Source organism: Stenella coeruleoalba, assembly GCF_951394435.1.
Source record: "Stenella coeruleoalba genome assembly, chromosome: 15".
NCBI lineage: Eukaryota > Metazoa > Chordata > Mammalia > Artiodactyla > Delphinidae > Stenella > Stenella coeruleoalba.
Window position 1 is genome coordinate 82,836,274 of NC_137161.1, and position 16,073 is coordinate 82,852,346.

The following is a 16,073-nucleotide window of genomic DNA, read 5'->3' on the forward strand; positions in this document are numbered from 1 at the left end:
ATCAGGCACACGTGTGGATCCTAGGCTATGCAGTGACACCATCTAAAGATTGCTTGGTCTGCTGTTCGCTTATTTTATTAATTTATTTTTTTTTGTTTGTTTGTCAGAATGTTATGGAACAGTTCAATCCTGGGCTACGAAATTTAATAAACCTAGGAAAAAATTACGAAAAAGCTGTTAATGGTAAGTCTGTTTTCTAAATTTATAAATATAGAATGCATATGAAAGCCATTCATTAAATATTTTACTTAATTATTTTTAAATGCTACTGAATTTTTAAAATATCTTTAAATTGGTAGAAACCATTTATAATTAATCTGTAGAACTTTGCAATGATAGGATATTAGTATACTTGAAATGAGTAAGTTGAATAATAGGCTACCAAAAGTGACATATCTTAAATATCAGATTTTGCTTTTTGACACTGCTTAATCTTTTATATCATTGACATAAACATGTTTTCTACTTTTTACACCAAATTCTTTGTAAACTAATAACATATATAAAAAGTGTACTTAAAATTTTAAGATCCTGAAGCATAGGAATTATTCTCCTTTCTATTTATGTAGAAGAATTTCTTGTCTTTGGGTGTATCACTTATGATAGTAATATGAGAAATAAAATGTTTAGCCTGAATGGAAAGACATCTAAATTAAAGGTTGAACTTAGATTCTCATTTCAAAATGAGTGCTTAATTTAAAATGAACTCAGGCATTGGCTTTTGTCTCTCTGTGAACCAGAGTTGTTTGCTGGTTTGAACAGATTTCATCTGAGGAAGCCAATGTGCATCTACACATGCATTCCCCTCGCAAAAGGGGAACGTTATCAGTGATCACCTTGATGTGGACCATTTTTTTAAAGTCTTTATTGAATTTGTTACCGTATTGCATCTGTTTTATGTTTTGGTTTTCTGGCCCCGAGGCATGTGGGATCTTAGCTCCCCAACCAGGGATCGAACCCACACCCCCTGCATTGGAAGGTGAAGTCTTAACCACTGGACCGTCAGGGAAGTCCCTTATCAGTGATCACCTTGAAAACTCAAGATGCTAACAATCACCAAATTCTAACATGGTCAGAACAATTCTCCATATGTAGCAAGTGTCACCCCCAAAATATTCAGACCCCAGTTTCACCACCTACCCTGGTTCACTAAGACCAGCACGTAACATAAGGAGAAAATTTAGTTTCCAGCGGTTTGAGATTTGAAGAAAGCTTCAGACCAAGCTTTGTGTCTTTTTTTCCCCTCTTCTTTCTCTCTTTCACGATACCCCACCTTTGGCTGCTCCCTGATGATGTTTTGAAAATAAACCTGCGCCCTCACACCCTCAGTAAGCCTGCTCCAGGAAAGGGGAGGTGCTGGCAAGACTCAGGACTTTGGATTACGGACGAACTATCGTTTCAGTCACTGCAAAAGTAAACTGCTTACTGACTTCCTTCTGGATCTCTGTGCTCTTGGCCAGACGTGTTCAGTGTCAGGAAATGCAGCAGGCCTGAGATTTCCCTCCCTCTCCCTCTAGCCGTACCAGTGACTTCTATGGGTGCCCCCTCCCTCCTTCAAAGAACTGGAGCCTTGTTTTGGAAGCTGACTCTCTCCTGATGATTACCTAGTCACAAGACCACAAAGTCATCGCTTTATCCATCCCCGGGAAGGAAATCACTCTGACCTGCAGTGATTTTTTTCTTTCTAGCACGAGCTGCCTCTCTGAGGCAGAGTTTTACAAGGTGACGCAGTGAAGAGCCCACAGCTTAGCCTCCTGCTAACAGGGCTTCTCCCCAGCAGCCTCTACCACTTTAACACGTCCTGGGGCCTATTCTGCGTTTCATAATGTGTTCCAGGATTTCTGCAGGCCATCTGTTTTTGGCTGAAGCCATTGAGAAACTTCAATAAAATGTGTAAAGTCGTTGGTAAGAATCTGTAGTATAGTCGAGGATGCCAGATGTGCATTCAACAGTTAGATTATAGCCCAGCGCAGCAGCACAGCTGATGAAGAGCATAGGCCGAGCAGCGGCACAGGAGTTTGAGAGGAGGCCGGTGGAGTATGGAGCAGGCAGAGGCCGTGTAGGAGCTGAGCCAGCTGATAGACGTTATGTTTCAGTAGGCAGACGCTGCTTACTAGTGCTTCAGGCAGAAAAGACAGCATCCAAGCCGAGACCAGGGGTCCACGCTAGCATGGGTGAGAAGCTGTGAGGGAACAGTAGAACATAAGGTGGAATAAGGTCCTACTATGAATGCATTTGGATGCAGCATCTGTTACCTATTGCCGCATAACAAACTGCCTCTAAGCTTGGTGGCTTAAGACAACAATAGTTCATTATTTTCAGTCGTCCTGTAAAGGCTGTGCAGTTGTCTGTACCCCTGGGACTCTGCGGTTGCAGTGGACTGGGGCTGAGCTCACTTCCTCTCTCAGGCATAGCTGGCTGTCCCAAGAGTACAAGCCCCGTGGGAGTTATGCCTGCTCGTACCCCATTGGCCAAAGCAAGTCACATGACCAAACAGCCTGTCAGCATCCTAGACAATTATACCACCTGGGAATTCCGGGAGGTGTGATTCATTGAAGGCCATGACTGTAAAAATCTACGATGAACTCTGTGGAGTGTGACAGGCTTACCCTGTGGCCAGTGGGAGGCCATTGAAGGCTTTTGAGCAGAACTGTAACCTATTGAAATCATACTGATATTTTAAGGAAAGTTTTTCTGGTAGAAATGTGTAGTTTAGGTTGATGAAGTAGTTGATCAACCACTAAAAATTAATAAAGCTTCATTCCTTAAAACAGTAAGTGGTAGAAAATCTCTAATATATCCACAAAAGGGGACAGAATTATGAAAATATTAGTTTATTTTTCTGGATAAATTATAATTTTTAAGTTAATGCAGCTTTATCATAAAAGCAGGATATTTTACTAGACTAAGAAGGTTAAATAGTTTTAAACATAAGTCGGCAGTTAATGGAAAAATTTCAATGTGTGGATGCAAACCAAAAATTTTATTTAAGTGTTGTGTAATCCTGTATTACCATTCTCCCCCGTTAATTTGCTTTTTAGCTTATCAGCACCTTGCAATTTTAAATCTTCCCACTAAAATATTACATATATTAACTTGACAGTTTACTGGCTATAAACCTTGTTTTTCGGTGGAGTCATCTCTTTTTCAGTGCTAGCTGAGACCAAAGAGTCAAAAAGCACCATGATTTAGAACTGCCGGGGTTGTGTGCACTGCCTCTGCTTCGCCATTGACCTTGGGCATGTCCCAGAATATCTCTTCTGTGCTCCACTTCGTGAAACGGGGTGATAACATCATCACCCTATGTCTTAATGTAGTGTGGTAGATTAATTAATTTAAGTAATGATTTGGAAAGTTTACATAAATGCTATTTGTTACTGCTCTTTTTTATAATTACGCTTTACAGTTATCCTTAGTCTTATGAAACAATAGTATAGTAGAGCATTAGATTTCATGAACTTGTATATATATGTAGTAAAAGCTGTAAGTTTCATAATTTTTTTAATTCTACAAGACATGCAAAAATAGATTAATTTGCCTTGAAAATACTACTTTTTTTGGCCTGCAGTATCTTCAGCGGGACTTGGGCATTAATTCATTCTGTGACCTCCTCCCCCACCTTTTTAAAACTTGAAATACCTTTTAAAATTCATCTTTTAAAAACAATACCCATGGGCTTCCCTGGTGGTGCAGTGGTTGGGAGTCCGCCTGCCGATGCAGGGGACGCAGGTTTGTGCCCCGGTCCGGGAAGATCCCACATGCCGCGGAGCGGCTGGGCCCGTGAGCCGTGGCCGCTGAGCCTGCGCGTCCGGAGCTTGTGCTCCGCAGCGGGAGAGGCCATAACAGTGAGAGGTCCACGTACTGCAAAAAAATAAAAATAAAAAAATAAAAATAAAAACAATACCCGTTATAAACTGGTGTGGCCTCAGGTTTTCGTCTCAGTGAGAGGAAAGGAGCCTGAGAGGGGTTGCTTAGGGCTCTTTTATCTCCCAAATCCTGTGGTCTCCAAAGCTACCGGGCAAAGTGATGTCTGTGTATGAAGCTGGCCTTTGAGCAAGGTAAAATATTTTCTCCAAAGTCACACTAAGTAGGCTAGATCTTATTGAAAAGCTTGCTTGTTGTACACCTTCAGTATCCTGAAACCCAGCCTGTGTAAAGTGACAGAAGGAGTGGGTATTATCAGCTTCCATTAGTTTGTCCAATACTCACACTGTTAGGGCATTTTATAGATTCAAACCGTTTGTTTCAAAAAGGATAACTAACTTGTCCAAGAAGGTCATGTTGTTGGAAGTAACAGTAGAATTCAAACCCAGATTTGTCTTGCTCCTGACTCCCACCTACAACCTCCCTGCACCCTCCATAAAAGAAAAAGGAAAGGGGGAAAAAAAGGAAAAGAAAAACAAATCAGAAGCATATTTCTGTACTTTATAATGTAGTTTTCAGAATCAGTTTGAAAGGAGAAATGTGATTTTTAAGATAATTAGAATCCAGCTTGTATAGCAGTAAGAGTTTTCCTGTCTCTGCCAAAAAAGAGCAGAAAGAAAAGCAGAGCATTCAGTTATTTTTCAGGTAATTTCATTTTTTTTTTGAAATGATAATGTATTTCAGATTTCATAGATTTCTCTCCTGGCAACAAGTATGGTAGTTGCTTGTGTCTCAGAATATCTTTTTCAATAGAAAAAGTAAAAATGCCGTAGAAGGCCCAGGCGCCTAGACAAGCCCACACCAGCCCCTCTAGCTAACAGTATTGCAGACCTGTATTGCTGTAGAATGACCAGCTTGCTGCAGTGGATGTGTTCCAGCCCCAATTCTGTGTTAGGAACATATCCCCTCTGGAGCTGGCCTGAGGAGCAGGCAGAACCTTCTCCGGACCCCCAGCCTCTGCCGCTGCTGAAGGTTCCCCAGGGCTGGTCGGAGGCGAGGATCCCGTGAGGGCTTTCCGGTGGGTGGGGGGCCTGCAGGAGTGCAGTGGAGGGACCTCTGCCCCTGGCACAGCTCGCAAGCTCAAGCCCTGCCCCCTGAGAGCCACGCTTGCCTCAGCCGCGAGGGACTCCGGGGTGTTTGGAAGAAAACCTCTGTGTCGTTTCCTCCTTTCCATGTGTAAGTGATGATTGTGTGTGTCACCTTCCCTGTCTAGCTATGATTCTGGCGGGAAAAGCCTACTACGATGGAGTGGCCAAGATCGGTGAGATTGCCAGCGGGTCCCCTGTGTCGACAGAGCTGGGTGAGCTGACCGTCCGTTACATATACACCCAACTTGAGCGCGGTTCCGGAGCCTTTGTCGTGCGAGCCCTGATGAGAACATACAAAGTGGCCCGGATCCAGAATGGAAAAGAGGGCTAGCCCAGCACTCGGGTTTGTTCACCTCTGCGGTGATTGACTCCTCCGTGGTCTGTCCAAAGTGGAGGCTTAGTTAAGTACAGGCCACTAGGAACTGGGCTTCTGCCTCTGAGGTTTGGGCCCTAGTTCCCTGCTGATCCCTGAAGCGTGAAGCCAGGGGAGCCTTGAGCCACATTTTTAACTGAAGGGGATGTGCACGCAGCCTCCGGCCTCTGGCAGAGCGTTTCCTGTGACTCACCTTGCAGAGAGTCCAGCCCCTTTACGTTCTGCTCTTGGCTGTCGCTGCTTCCACAGTTGCTCTCGGTTGTGATTTTTCCGGTTTTGCTGGTATGAATCGATCCCCTGTGCACACGCGGAGGGCGAGGGCAGCCGCACCCTCGGCAGCACCAAGGCTTCTATTTACAGAGCCGGTTCACTGTACCATCTCCGAAGCGGGGAAAGGTGGATTTTTTTTTTTTAATAGTCCCACACATAACCATCATTTTAATAACTTGTTAAATATGTTTTACTTGACAGAGGGTAACATTTCAGAGTTTAAAATGTTTGTCAGAATTTGAAAGGTTCAGAAAACCAGAGGAAAGGATTAGTAAAGTGTGTGTTTTAAAGAAATGTGTGTTCCTCTCCAATTAAAACGTGGAAAGGGAAGCAGAGGGGCAAAGGCGCATATGTTTAAGGTTCAAATAATTCACACCATTCGTATGTTAAGTGTCTTGAGGGTTTTCAGGATTGCTTGGAAAACTCCTAACTGACCCATAAAAGCCAAGGAACAAATTCAAGGTGTGATGATGGTTCTGGGGTTGGGGGCTGGGCTGCTGCGTCTGCAGTGGATCTGGGCGCTCGTTAACATTCTCTGACAGCTTTTGTACCGGAAGAGTTCATAGTCTTGAAACCTGTAGGCAAAAGCTAAGCCTGAAGTGATGCTGGGTGATGAATAAGTCAGTACTGCGATACTGAATAGAATCAGTTACGAGTAGAAAATTTTCAAAGCGCTGACTTGTATTCTGTTGTTCTGGCAAGGTCTGAAGTATAGTAACTCTGTCCAAAGTGGATCAGTTTAATAAAATACACACTGTGTTATGTAGACAGAAGCAGACAGTAAAATTTAGGACATTTGAGGGATGATTGGGGTGATTATAGGGTTCCAAAAATAGAACTAAATTAAAAAGAAACAGCCTATTTGTGTCAGGCATCAGGGGAAAAAAAAGTATGACCCTTATGTTAAAACATACGGCGCTTTGACTCACCGTCATTCAGTTTGCCTTTTTAATGTTTTATGATTCTTGCCACTGTTTAAATAAGACTTCTGTTCCACACCTTATTTGATTCAGCTGTGAGTTCATAATGTTGAATCAGCTGTTTCCACAGCAACCGTGTTGTTATAAACACGAGCTTAAAATTTTGGTTTCAATAAGGAAAATATGTTGCTATGGTGCAGTTTCTTTCATGTGTTTGTATTTCATTCAGAGGGAATGGAAATTACTTGCTGCCATTTTTGTTCCAAGTTGTCCTTTTGCTTATATTCACTCTATCATGTAGTTAATTTCCTACTCATTTGCAGCCATTCCATGATAAAGTGCAATCCTAGTAGGAGTTGCTTTTGGAGGCCTAACATTTACTTCTTTTGATTTGCTTAGTTTTTTATTTTGTTGTTAAAGTTTAGACTAAAATACTACCCTATATCTGTTTAAATACCTGTATGGAAGAGCACTGGACAATTCATAGAAAAAAGAGAGACCTAAAATTGATTGTACCTTTCTTGTTTTTCAAGAAGATTTCCTGATCTAGTTACTGACATTTTGGTATTGGCCTTCATACTTTATTATGAAACTTATGTTACAAATTCCATTTGTTAAAAACTGAAGGGGTATTACATATGTGAAGATTATGAAACATTTCAAAATTTTCATTCCTGAAGAGTATTATCTCTGAAAAGCCTTTCTTTTCCCACGCCCCACCCCCGCAAAAAAAAATCCTATAGTTATACAATTTTCCGTTTAAAATTTTTGCTCTGGGAGGAAAATACCCTCTGGCTAAAAATATTTACTTAATTCATAGAAATTTGTGGTGAGGATTCAACTTGGAAAACTTGGCCAAATACATTATTAATGTAAATCAGGGTGGCAAAGCTAAGCATTTCAGTCTCTTCTCATTTTAGAGGAAAGAAAAGGTGTGTGTGTGTGGGTGTTGATTAGCCTTTTACTTTTTGTCTTCTGGGTCAGCCTCTGTTAGTAGCACAGGGCTGCAGCAGTACCATTTCTGACTTCTAGCTATGGGTGTTTTCATTTTGATATCCCTCTTTCGGCATCAGCTCACCCAGTACTGTGTGAATCATTTAAGATGCTCTTGCCCACGAGTAACAAAATACCCAACTAACAGTGGTGTAAGCAATAAGGATGTTTATTATCCCACATAAGAAGGCCAGGAACAGGGGGTTCTTGGTTAATCATTACTAAGGACTCTGGTTCTTTCTCTCTTTCTTTCTGTCCTAAAGCCCAGCTCCTCATGGTACCAGGGTGGCTGCCCTGCCATTGCTAGTCTCAGGCATCACACCCTCCCTCTTCCCACTATGTCCAGAAGCAGGAAGGAGCACGCTTTACAGAGGAGGAAACCTTTTCCCAGGAGCCCCAGCACACACCCTCTTGTTCTCTCTGGCCTGATTTGGATCACACGCCCATGACCCAGCAGCACTGTTCCCAGGCATGGTTGGCCAAGGGATACATCGAGGGGGAGAGGGCACAGCTGTTAGGAGGACACCCGATGGTGCCACCAGTCAGCCAGCTCTGGTTATCAGAGGTCTTGTTTCAATGCCTTTTAGTGAAAGGAAAGGACTTAACACGCGTTACTGCTTTAGCTGTGCTGTGAGCTGCAAAGTGCTGCTGCGTTTTGCTTGTGTCTCTGATTGGGATAGTGTTTTTCTCCCACATGGGTTGTGTGGTTTTACTATCGTGTGTGTACTTCACACTCTATTTATGATTGTTGTTTCTCCGGTAGACCACAGCCATCCTTCCCAGTCTATTCCTATTTGGGAAGTGGGACTCCCAAGCACAGAAGATGAATTAGGGATGTGGGGTAGTTTTTGTTTTTCTGTCCTTTTGCTTTTCTTCTCAAGCTTTTGGGTATCTTTTCATCACAAACTCTTGGGGCATCTTCCCTGCCTCCGCTTCTCTCTCCTTTCTTTCCTCCTCTCTGCTGACGTACCTGCACGGTCTCACAGCCTCTTTCATCACTGCCATATTTCTTTCCAGGCTTTTCTTCCGGTGAGTTTGTGCCTAAGAGCCAACATTGAGTGCTTGCTCTCCTCGGGCGCAGGACCCAGTGCCTGACAGGGCCTTTAGTTCAGCGTCTCATTTAGTCCTCAGAGCCGTCCTGCACAGATCTGGGTGCAGGCGCTTCCACTGTCTCCGTTTTCCACGTAAGACCCAGAGGTGAAGTGTGTGCCTGGGTCACACAGTTAGCAGGTGGTCCGACTTGAGGATCTGAGCTCTTCACCTCTGCACTTACTGCACTTCACTGAGGCGAAGGGAAAGGAAAGAGGCAGCCAATCACGGGTTGCTGAAGAGGAAGAAAACAGGAAGCCCACGACGGGGACCTTTTCAAGAAGGAGATGAGAGGGAATCGTTGGTGTCAGAGCAGCCGAAGACTGGGGAGGGGCTGGCAGGTGTGGTGATTGGAGCTCACTGGCCCCCTCAGAAATGGTGGCTTCACTAGGGTCCTGACCATAAACACCAGGTGTTACAGGGTTGAGGAAGATGGAACTAACAGAAGTTTTACTTACATGTGTATGCCTTCTTACACGTATTGCTTGACTTTTGTACAGCTGTGCTTCCCATAGAAACTCAGGTCTCACTAAGTGCGTGCTGTGTGCCGGGTCCTTCGTGTGCTGCCTCATCTCATCCTCAGGAGCCTCGTGGAGAGATGTTTCCTCTGAGGTCTGCAGAGTGGATGCTCACCCCGCGTTTCCCTGGGGAGGCTAGTAGACCATAGGGTAAACTTGGCAGTCACAGCCTTCTGCATGGTGGTGAGATAACCTCCATGGGCAACCACATTGGGTCCTGTGTCCTTAGCCATGTGCTCTGCAGCCAAGCAAGGCAGAGCAAGGGCTGTGGAGGTCGTGACCTCTGCGAGAGGATGGTAGGCGGCATTGGTGCTGCTTGGGAACGATCCTGTGACCCAGGACAGGGAGGCCAGGCCAGGTCTTATTTTCCCCTGAGACTGCCCAACACCTGAGAGATGCTCAGTAAAGCTTGTGTTGTTACAGTGCCGCTGTCAACTTACACCACCCTGGGCAACACGTCACCTTATGAGTGGTTGGCAGGACGAAGGGAGAGGACAGCAACACGTTCTGGGTTGTTTGAAGATGAAATGAGATAATGTGCCTTGTGTTTTCTAAAGTTTCACAGACCAGAAAGATGCCTCTCTGTTGCCGCTTCATATGTTCACAAGTATTTGAGAATTCAAAAATCAGTACCAATTTTTTTTCATTGACATTATTCTCTTCCATAAAGTAGGTGATACGTTTGTAAGAATATACATTTTTGCTTGATTATTCAAGAACAAATTATTTCAGTTCTTTCCATTGTATCTTCATTTTCTATTTCATTAATGTCTACTCTTACCCTTGTTTTCTTCCTTGTACTATCTTTGGGATTATTCTGCTGTTCTTTTTCTAATTTCTGAAATGATACATTTAACTCATTAATTTTAAATACAGGTAGGCCCACAAAGATGACCATACAAGTTAAAACCATGCAAAGCCATCTTAATAATCAATGGGGAAAATTATGATTGTCCTGTGACCTTTAAAAATGTTTGCCAGAAACATTAAAAACTCTCTCACTTTCAGTTATAAATGTGTAAGGAAATGGAAAAAATAAAACTGATATTTATTTAGTACACAGTACTTTAAAGCATTAGAAACACTGATAGTTAAAGCATTTTTATTTATTTGTAAAAAACTCGAGTCGTTTCAACAACTCTTGTCGCCTTCTTGTATAACTTAAGATACAATATGCTTTCGCAAATTGTCATGCTCCTTTTAAGCTTGGATCAGCTTCCAGCATTTTATCCTCGGTGATTTCAACGTTGTGAGATAGCCTTGAGAGTTCCTTTAATGTGAAGTTTTTTGGGCTGGTATCACTTTCTCGGAAACACCTTCATCCTTTTCACCACAACCGCTTTCCTCAATTATGTTGATGATTCTGGGCTTCACTCCATTCTTGTGGCTGTACATCCAGGGTTTCTCAAACAGTAGCAGTGTTGACGTTCCCACAGGCAGGTATTTCTTCTGTAACTCCATTTACAGTCATTGTTACCACTTTTAATGTCTTTGCTGTACTTCCTCTTTCAGTTATTCATATTTGTAACACATCACATGGGTTTGTTACTGGGAAACAGGGAGGCAACACACCTACACACTTTGCTGTCTGTGTGCTCTATCTGCAGTCCTTGCAGCAACACCACACTGTCTTAATTACTGTAACTTTATGATAAATCTTGATATCTAGTAGGAGATATCAAGTAAAGTAAGTAGACCTTATTCGAGATTGTCTTAGCTATTATAGGACTTCTGCATGTACACGTTCTTTAGAATCAGCTTGTCAAGTCTCACTAAAAAAAAAATATCGGATTTTTGACTATAGATTGAATCTATAGATGAATTTAGAGAGAACTGACTCAATCTTCTAATCCATGAAGATGGTATATCCTTTTAATTACTTGAGACTTCTTTAATTTCTGTTAGCACCATTTTGTAGTTTTCATTGTAGAAGTCTTGCACATTTTTATACATGCATTTTTAGATACTTATGACATTTTTGTCCTATTGTAAATGGCGTTTTAAATTTTTTTATTTTCTTTTTTTATTCTGTTGAGATTTCAATTTGTCATTCTTTTTCATTACTATAAGTTCTATTTAGTTCTTTTGAAATCTGTGAATTTTTATCATTTTAATAGCTTTATTGAGATCTGATTAACATATAGTACAATTGCCCCGTTTAAAGCGTATAGTTCAGTGGTTTTTAGTATATTCACAAAGTTTTAAATTATCACCACAGTCAACTTTAGAACATTTTCCTCACTCCAGAAAGAAATCACATACCCATTAGCAGTCACCTCCCATTCACCCCCAACTCCAGTCGTATTTAACCATTAATATATTTTGTCTCCTATAGAGTTGGTTTTGCTGGACTTTTCACATAAATGGAATCATACAATATGTGATCTTTTGTCACTGGTTTCTTTCACTTAGCACAATGATTTCAAGGGTCATTCACATTGTAACATGTAGCAGTACTTCCTTTCTTTTTATGGATGGATAATATCCTATTGTATAGATATACCACATTTTGTTTATCTGTTTTATCAGTTGATAAGATATTTAGGTTGCTTCTACCTTTTAGCTATTAAAACATACTGCTGCTATGAACATTCATGTACAAATTTTGTGTGTACATACGTTTTTCTGTCTCTTGGGTATATACTTAGGAGTAGAATTGCTGGCTCATATGTTAACTCTAAATTTAACCCTTTGAGGAACTGCCAGAGTATTTTTCAAAGTGAATGCACCATTTTATATTCCCACCAGCAGTGTATGAGGGTTCCAACTTCTTTAAGTCCTTGCTAACACTTGTTATTGTCTGTCTTTTTGATTATAGCCATCCTAGTGAGTGTGAGGTACTACCTCATTTGAGTTTTGATTTACATTTCCCTAGTGGTTGATGTCGAGTATCTTCATGTTCTTACTGGTCATTGCATATCATCTTTGGAGAAATGTCTATTCAGATCCTTTGCCCATTTTTACTTGGGTTATTTGTCTTTTTATTATTGAGTTTGCCAATCAACTTTTAATAAAGTTTTGTTTTTCTCTTTTGATTCTTTTTATTATCAATGCAGTTTGAAGTTCTTTCTTTCTTTCTTTATTGGCTGCGTTGGGTCTTCATTGCTGTGCGTGGGCTTTCTCTAGTTGTGGCAAGTGGGGGCTACTCTTTGTTGTGGTATGCGGGCTTCTCATTGCAGTGGCTTCTCTTTGTTGCAGAGGATGGGCTCTAGGCACACAGGCTGCAGTAGTAGTGGCATGCGGGCTCAGTAGTTGTGGCTCACGGGCTCTAGAGCACAGGCTCAGTAGTTGTGGCACGTGGGCTTAGTTGCTCCGTGGCATGTGGGATCTTCCAGGTCCAGGGCTCGAACCCGTATCCCCTGCATTGGCAGGCATTCTTAACCAACGCACCACCAGGGAAGTCCCAGTTTGAAGTTCTTGACAGTCTAATTCTGCTGATGCTTTATTGTGCCTCTTGATTCTCATTCATGTGGAAATATTTCTGTATGGGTTTTATTGTCATCTCATTGTTCTCTTCCATGTTGGGGTCACCTATGGAGGTGTAAAAGTTTTGCCATTGGAAGTCACCAAGAAATGAAAAGTAGAAATGCCAAGCAATGGTGGAGCTTCTCTCATTTAAATATGTTTAATTCTTAGAAAATAAAAATAGTTGATGGAATATGACTTACCATTTGATAAAATTCTTGTAAAATATTTAGAATGTGCAAATGAAAATGCTCCTTTATTTTCTGTCATATCCATACTAACAAAGGTATTCTGCCAGTTTTGCAGGGAAAGTGACTCAGATTTTATGGAAAATATCTTTAAATGTCTAAAATTTGTAAGCTCTTCTAATTATCTAAAACTTAAATAATGGCAGGTTTTAATTTTCTATAAATAGGCTAGATACACATCCTTCTCCCAGGAGTCATTCCTAATGGTTTGCTCTTGAAAACAAAAGGTCCTTTATGAATAGAGTCTGTTCTCCTATTATAGAGACTATTGAGGAAATGTGTCATTGCTTTTTCTCAACTATAATTGAAAGTAATAGGAAAATTCTAATGATTCAAGAGAATTGCCAAATTTTAGTCATTTTTATGCTAAATGCGCTGAACCACTAGAAGATTACAGTAAGAATTAGCGTATATTTTGAAGTAGCCTTCAAATTCGCTCTGTTAAAGCATCACCTTTTATCAGTTGTACCTTAACTGAGCAAACAAGAGCCAAGGGGCTGGTCAGCACTGATTTGAAACTAAAATTTTATTGGGCCACGGCCGTGCCCACTTGTTCATGTGTTGTCTGCAGCTACACTGGCAGAGCTAAGCGGTTGCAACAGAGGAGACCTGAACTGTTTACAACCCGGCCCCTTGCAGGCCCTTACTTGACAGCAGAAGGCCTTTAGGGTCATCCAGTTGCTTAAGCCACTCAGGACGGAGCCATCGTGTGAGGGATTTGATATCCTTTTCTCCAAAGAAAAAGCAGCTCCTTACCATCTGCGATCTAAGTGCTTGGGTTTAATTAAGACTATACTTTCCAGGATCATTCCTGTAGTCTGTTACTAAGTGCTTGGGTTTAACACACATTAACAGCATGATCCCAATAACCACAGCATGTAAGCAGCTCTGGGGCGACACCGCCTTGCCCTGTTGGGAGAAACAAACGAACAGACAAATGCAAAGCCAAAGACCAGAGCTCTGTAGTCAGGATTTGGCAGGTAAAATATTTTAATCCACTGTGTTTGTTAAATAGTAAGTCATATGAATAATAATTCATGTGACTCAGGTCGTCAGGGTGTGTACCTGTAGCTGTGCACATAAGTCCTTATCACAGATACACAGTTCAACTCAAGGAGCAGCGCTCATTTAAAAGAGGAGACCGAAATTTGTCTAAAGCTTCCAGTTTTGTCCCTAAATCAAATGACGTTTATTTTTTAAGACTTAGGAAATATGGAAATGGTGGAAAGGGAAAACAGAAATGGTCAGGGGAAAATATTTTGGCAAAATATTCAAAAGAAACTTTGAACCAGTTTTTTCATCTTTAAACCATAGAAAAATAAAGCTTGTTCTCACTTATTTCTCAAGGAATAACAGGGGACTTTCTTCAGGGAGTTGACAAATTTCCTGTGAGGTATAAGGACCTCAGCATTACATAAATTTAGACTGTGTTATTATGTTCCAATTCAGCCAGCTATTACATTATGTATGTATGTATGTATGTATGCATGTATGTATGGCTGCATTGGGTCTTCGTTGTGGTGCCCAGGCTTTCTTTAGTTGCATTGAGCGGGGGCTGCTCTTCCTTGTGGTGTGCGGGCTTCTCATTGTGGTGGCTTCTCCTGTTGCAGAGCACGGGCTCTAGGTGCGCGGGCTTCAGTAGTTGCTGCACGTGGGCTCAGTAGTTATTGCATGCAGGCTCTAGAGCACAGGCTCAGTAATTGTGGCACACGGGCTTAACTGCTCCGTGGCATGTAGGATCTTCTCGGACCAGGGCTTGAACCCGTGCCCCCTGCATTGGCAGGTGGATTCCTAACCACTGCACCACCAGGGAAGCCCACATTATTTTGAATCAATCATCTGTTAAATTGTTTGGGCCAGTTTCTTAAATTGATCACAAAACAGAAGATTTTATCTCCTCACCATCAGGGAACCTAGAAAATCATAGGTTTTCTTTTGTTATTGATAGAGTGTTCATTGGTCATGCAATTAAACAATATATATTTATTACAGTTTTGTCTTGTTGACACTCAAAATCCAACCTGACAGTCTTGGGTCTTAAAAATAAGAGCAGAAGGGACTTCCCTGGTGGCGCAGTGGTTGAGAGTCCACCTGCCAATGCAGGGGACACGGGTTCGTGCCCCGGTCCGGGAGGATCCCGCATGCCGCGGAGCGGCTGGGCCCGTGAGCCGTGGCTGCTGAGCCTGCGCGTCCAGAGCCTGTGCTCCGCAACGGGAGAGGCCGCAACAGAGAGACGCCTGCGTACAGCAAAAAAAAAAAAAAGAGCAGAAAACAATACGTGAAAATTTTTTTAAATGTTATTCATTCAGAGAAATATCATAAATAGATTCCTAAGGTCTAGATAAAATAAAAGAATTCATGCCAGAGTCAATGAGAGAGCTAAGTTGAGTCAAAGCAATTGTTGTTGACCAAAACCATTTACCTTTTAGTTGCAGGTGAGGCTCACTTTTTTTTTTTTTTTTTTTGCGGTACGCAGGCCTCTCACTGTTGTGGCCTCTGCTGTTGCGGAGCACAGGCTCCGGACGCGCAGGCTCAGCGGCCATGGCTCACGGGCCCAGCCGCTCCGCGGCATGTGGGATCTTCCCGGACCGGGGCACAAACCCGTGTCCCCTGCATCGGCAGGCGGACTCTCAACCACTGCGCCACCAGGGAAGCCCGAGGCTCACTTTAAAGAGATTAAAATCCTTTCCGCAAATATAGGAAACAGTTAGTAGGGAATTTATTTTATTTGGTTAGCATTGTACCTGACGTATGCATATTAACTCCTGTACTCATCGTGATAGCTCTCTGAAGTGTGGGTACTATTATTATTATTATTTTCCTTTTACAGATGAGGAAACTGGGGTTCAAAGAGAGTTAAATAACTTGCCAAAGTCACCCAGCTGGTTAACAGCTGGTTAATTTGAGCTCAGGTAGTCTGCCAGCTGTGTGGCCTGTTACGCTGATTTAATTTTCTACATGTCGAAAAGATGGGCTTTTTCTGATGTGATTTATTTTATGGCAGTCAGATTGTCCTGTCCATTATAGTTCAGCAGATAAAAGGTTGTGTTAAATAGTGAACCATCATATAGTCTGAAACTGATTCATCATGTGAGTATGATTCTGTATTTTGTGTTTTTATCAGATATAATCAAGAGTTTGTATTTTGTATTAGGAGCATTTATTACATGACCATTTATTCCAAC

The 16,073-nt window shown here is 41.9% G+C and overlaps 1 protein-coding gene across 4 annotated transcripts in view; it reads left to right on the plus strand.

The window, feature by feature from the left end:
* The window catches only part of BAIAP2L1 (BAR/IMD domain containing adaptor protein 2 like 1), an 88,868-nt gene that overhangs the window by 23,123 nt on the left and 49,672 nt on the right, over positions 1-16,073 (plus strand). For all 4 annotated transcript variants that reach the window (XM_079943873.1, XM_079943874.1, XM_079943875.1 and 1 more), the window contains exons 2-3: positions 108-183; positions 5,138-5,224. In XM_079943873.1, the coding sequence (XP_079799999.1) occupies positions 108-183; positions 5,138-5,224 (163 nt within the window). The remainder of the gene's footprint in view (positions 1-107; positions 184-5,137; positions 5,225-16,073) is intronic.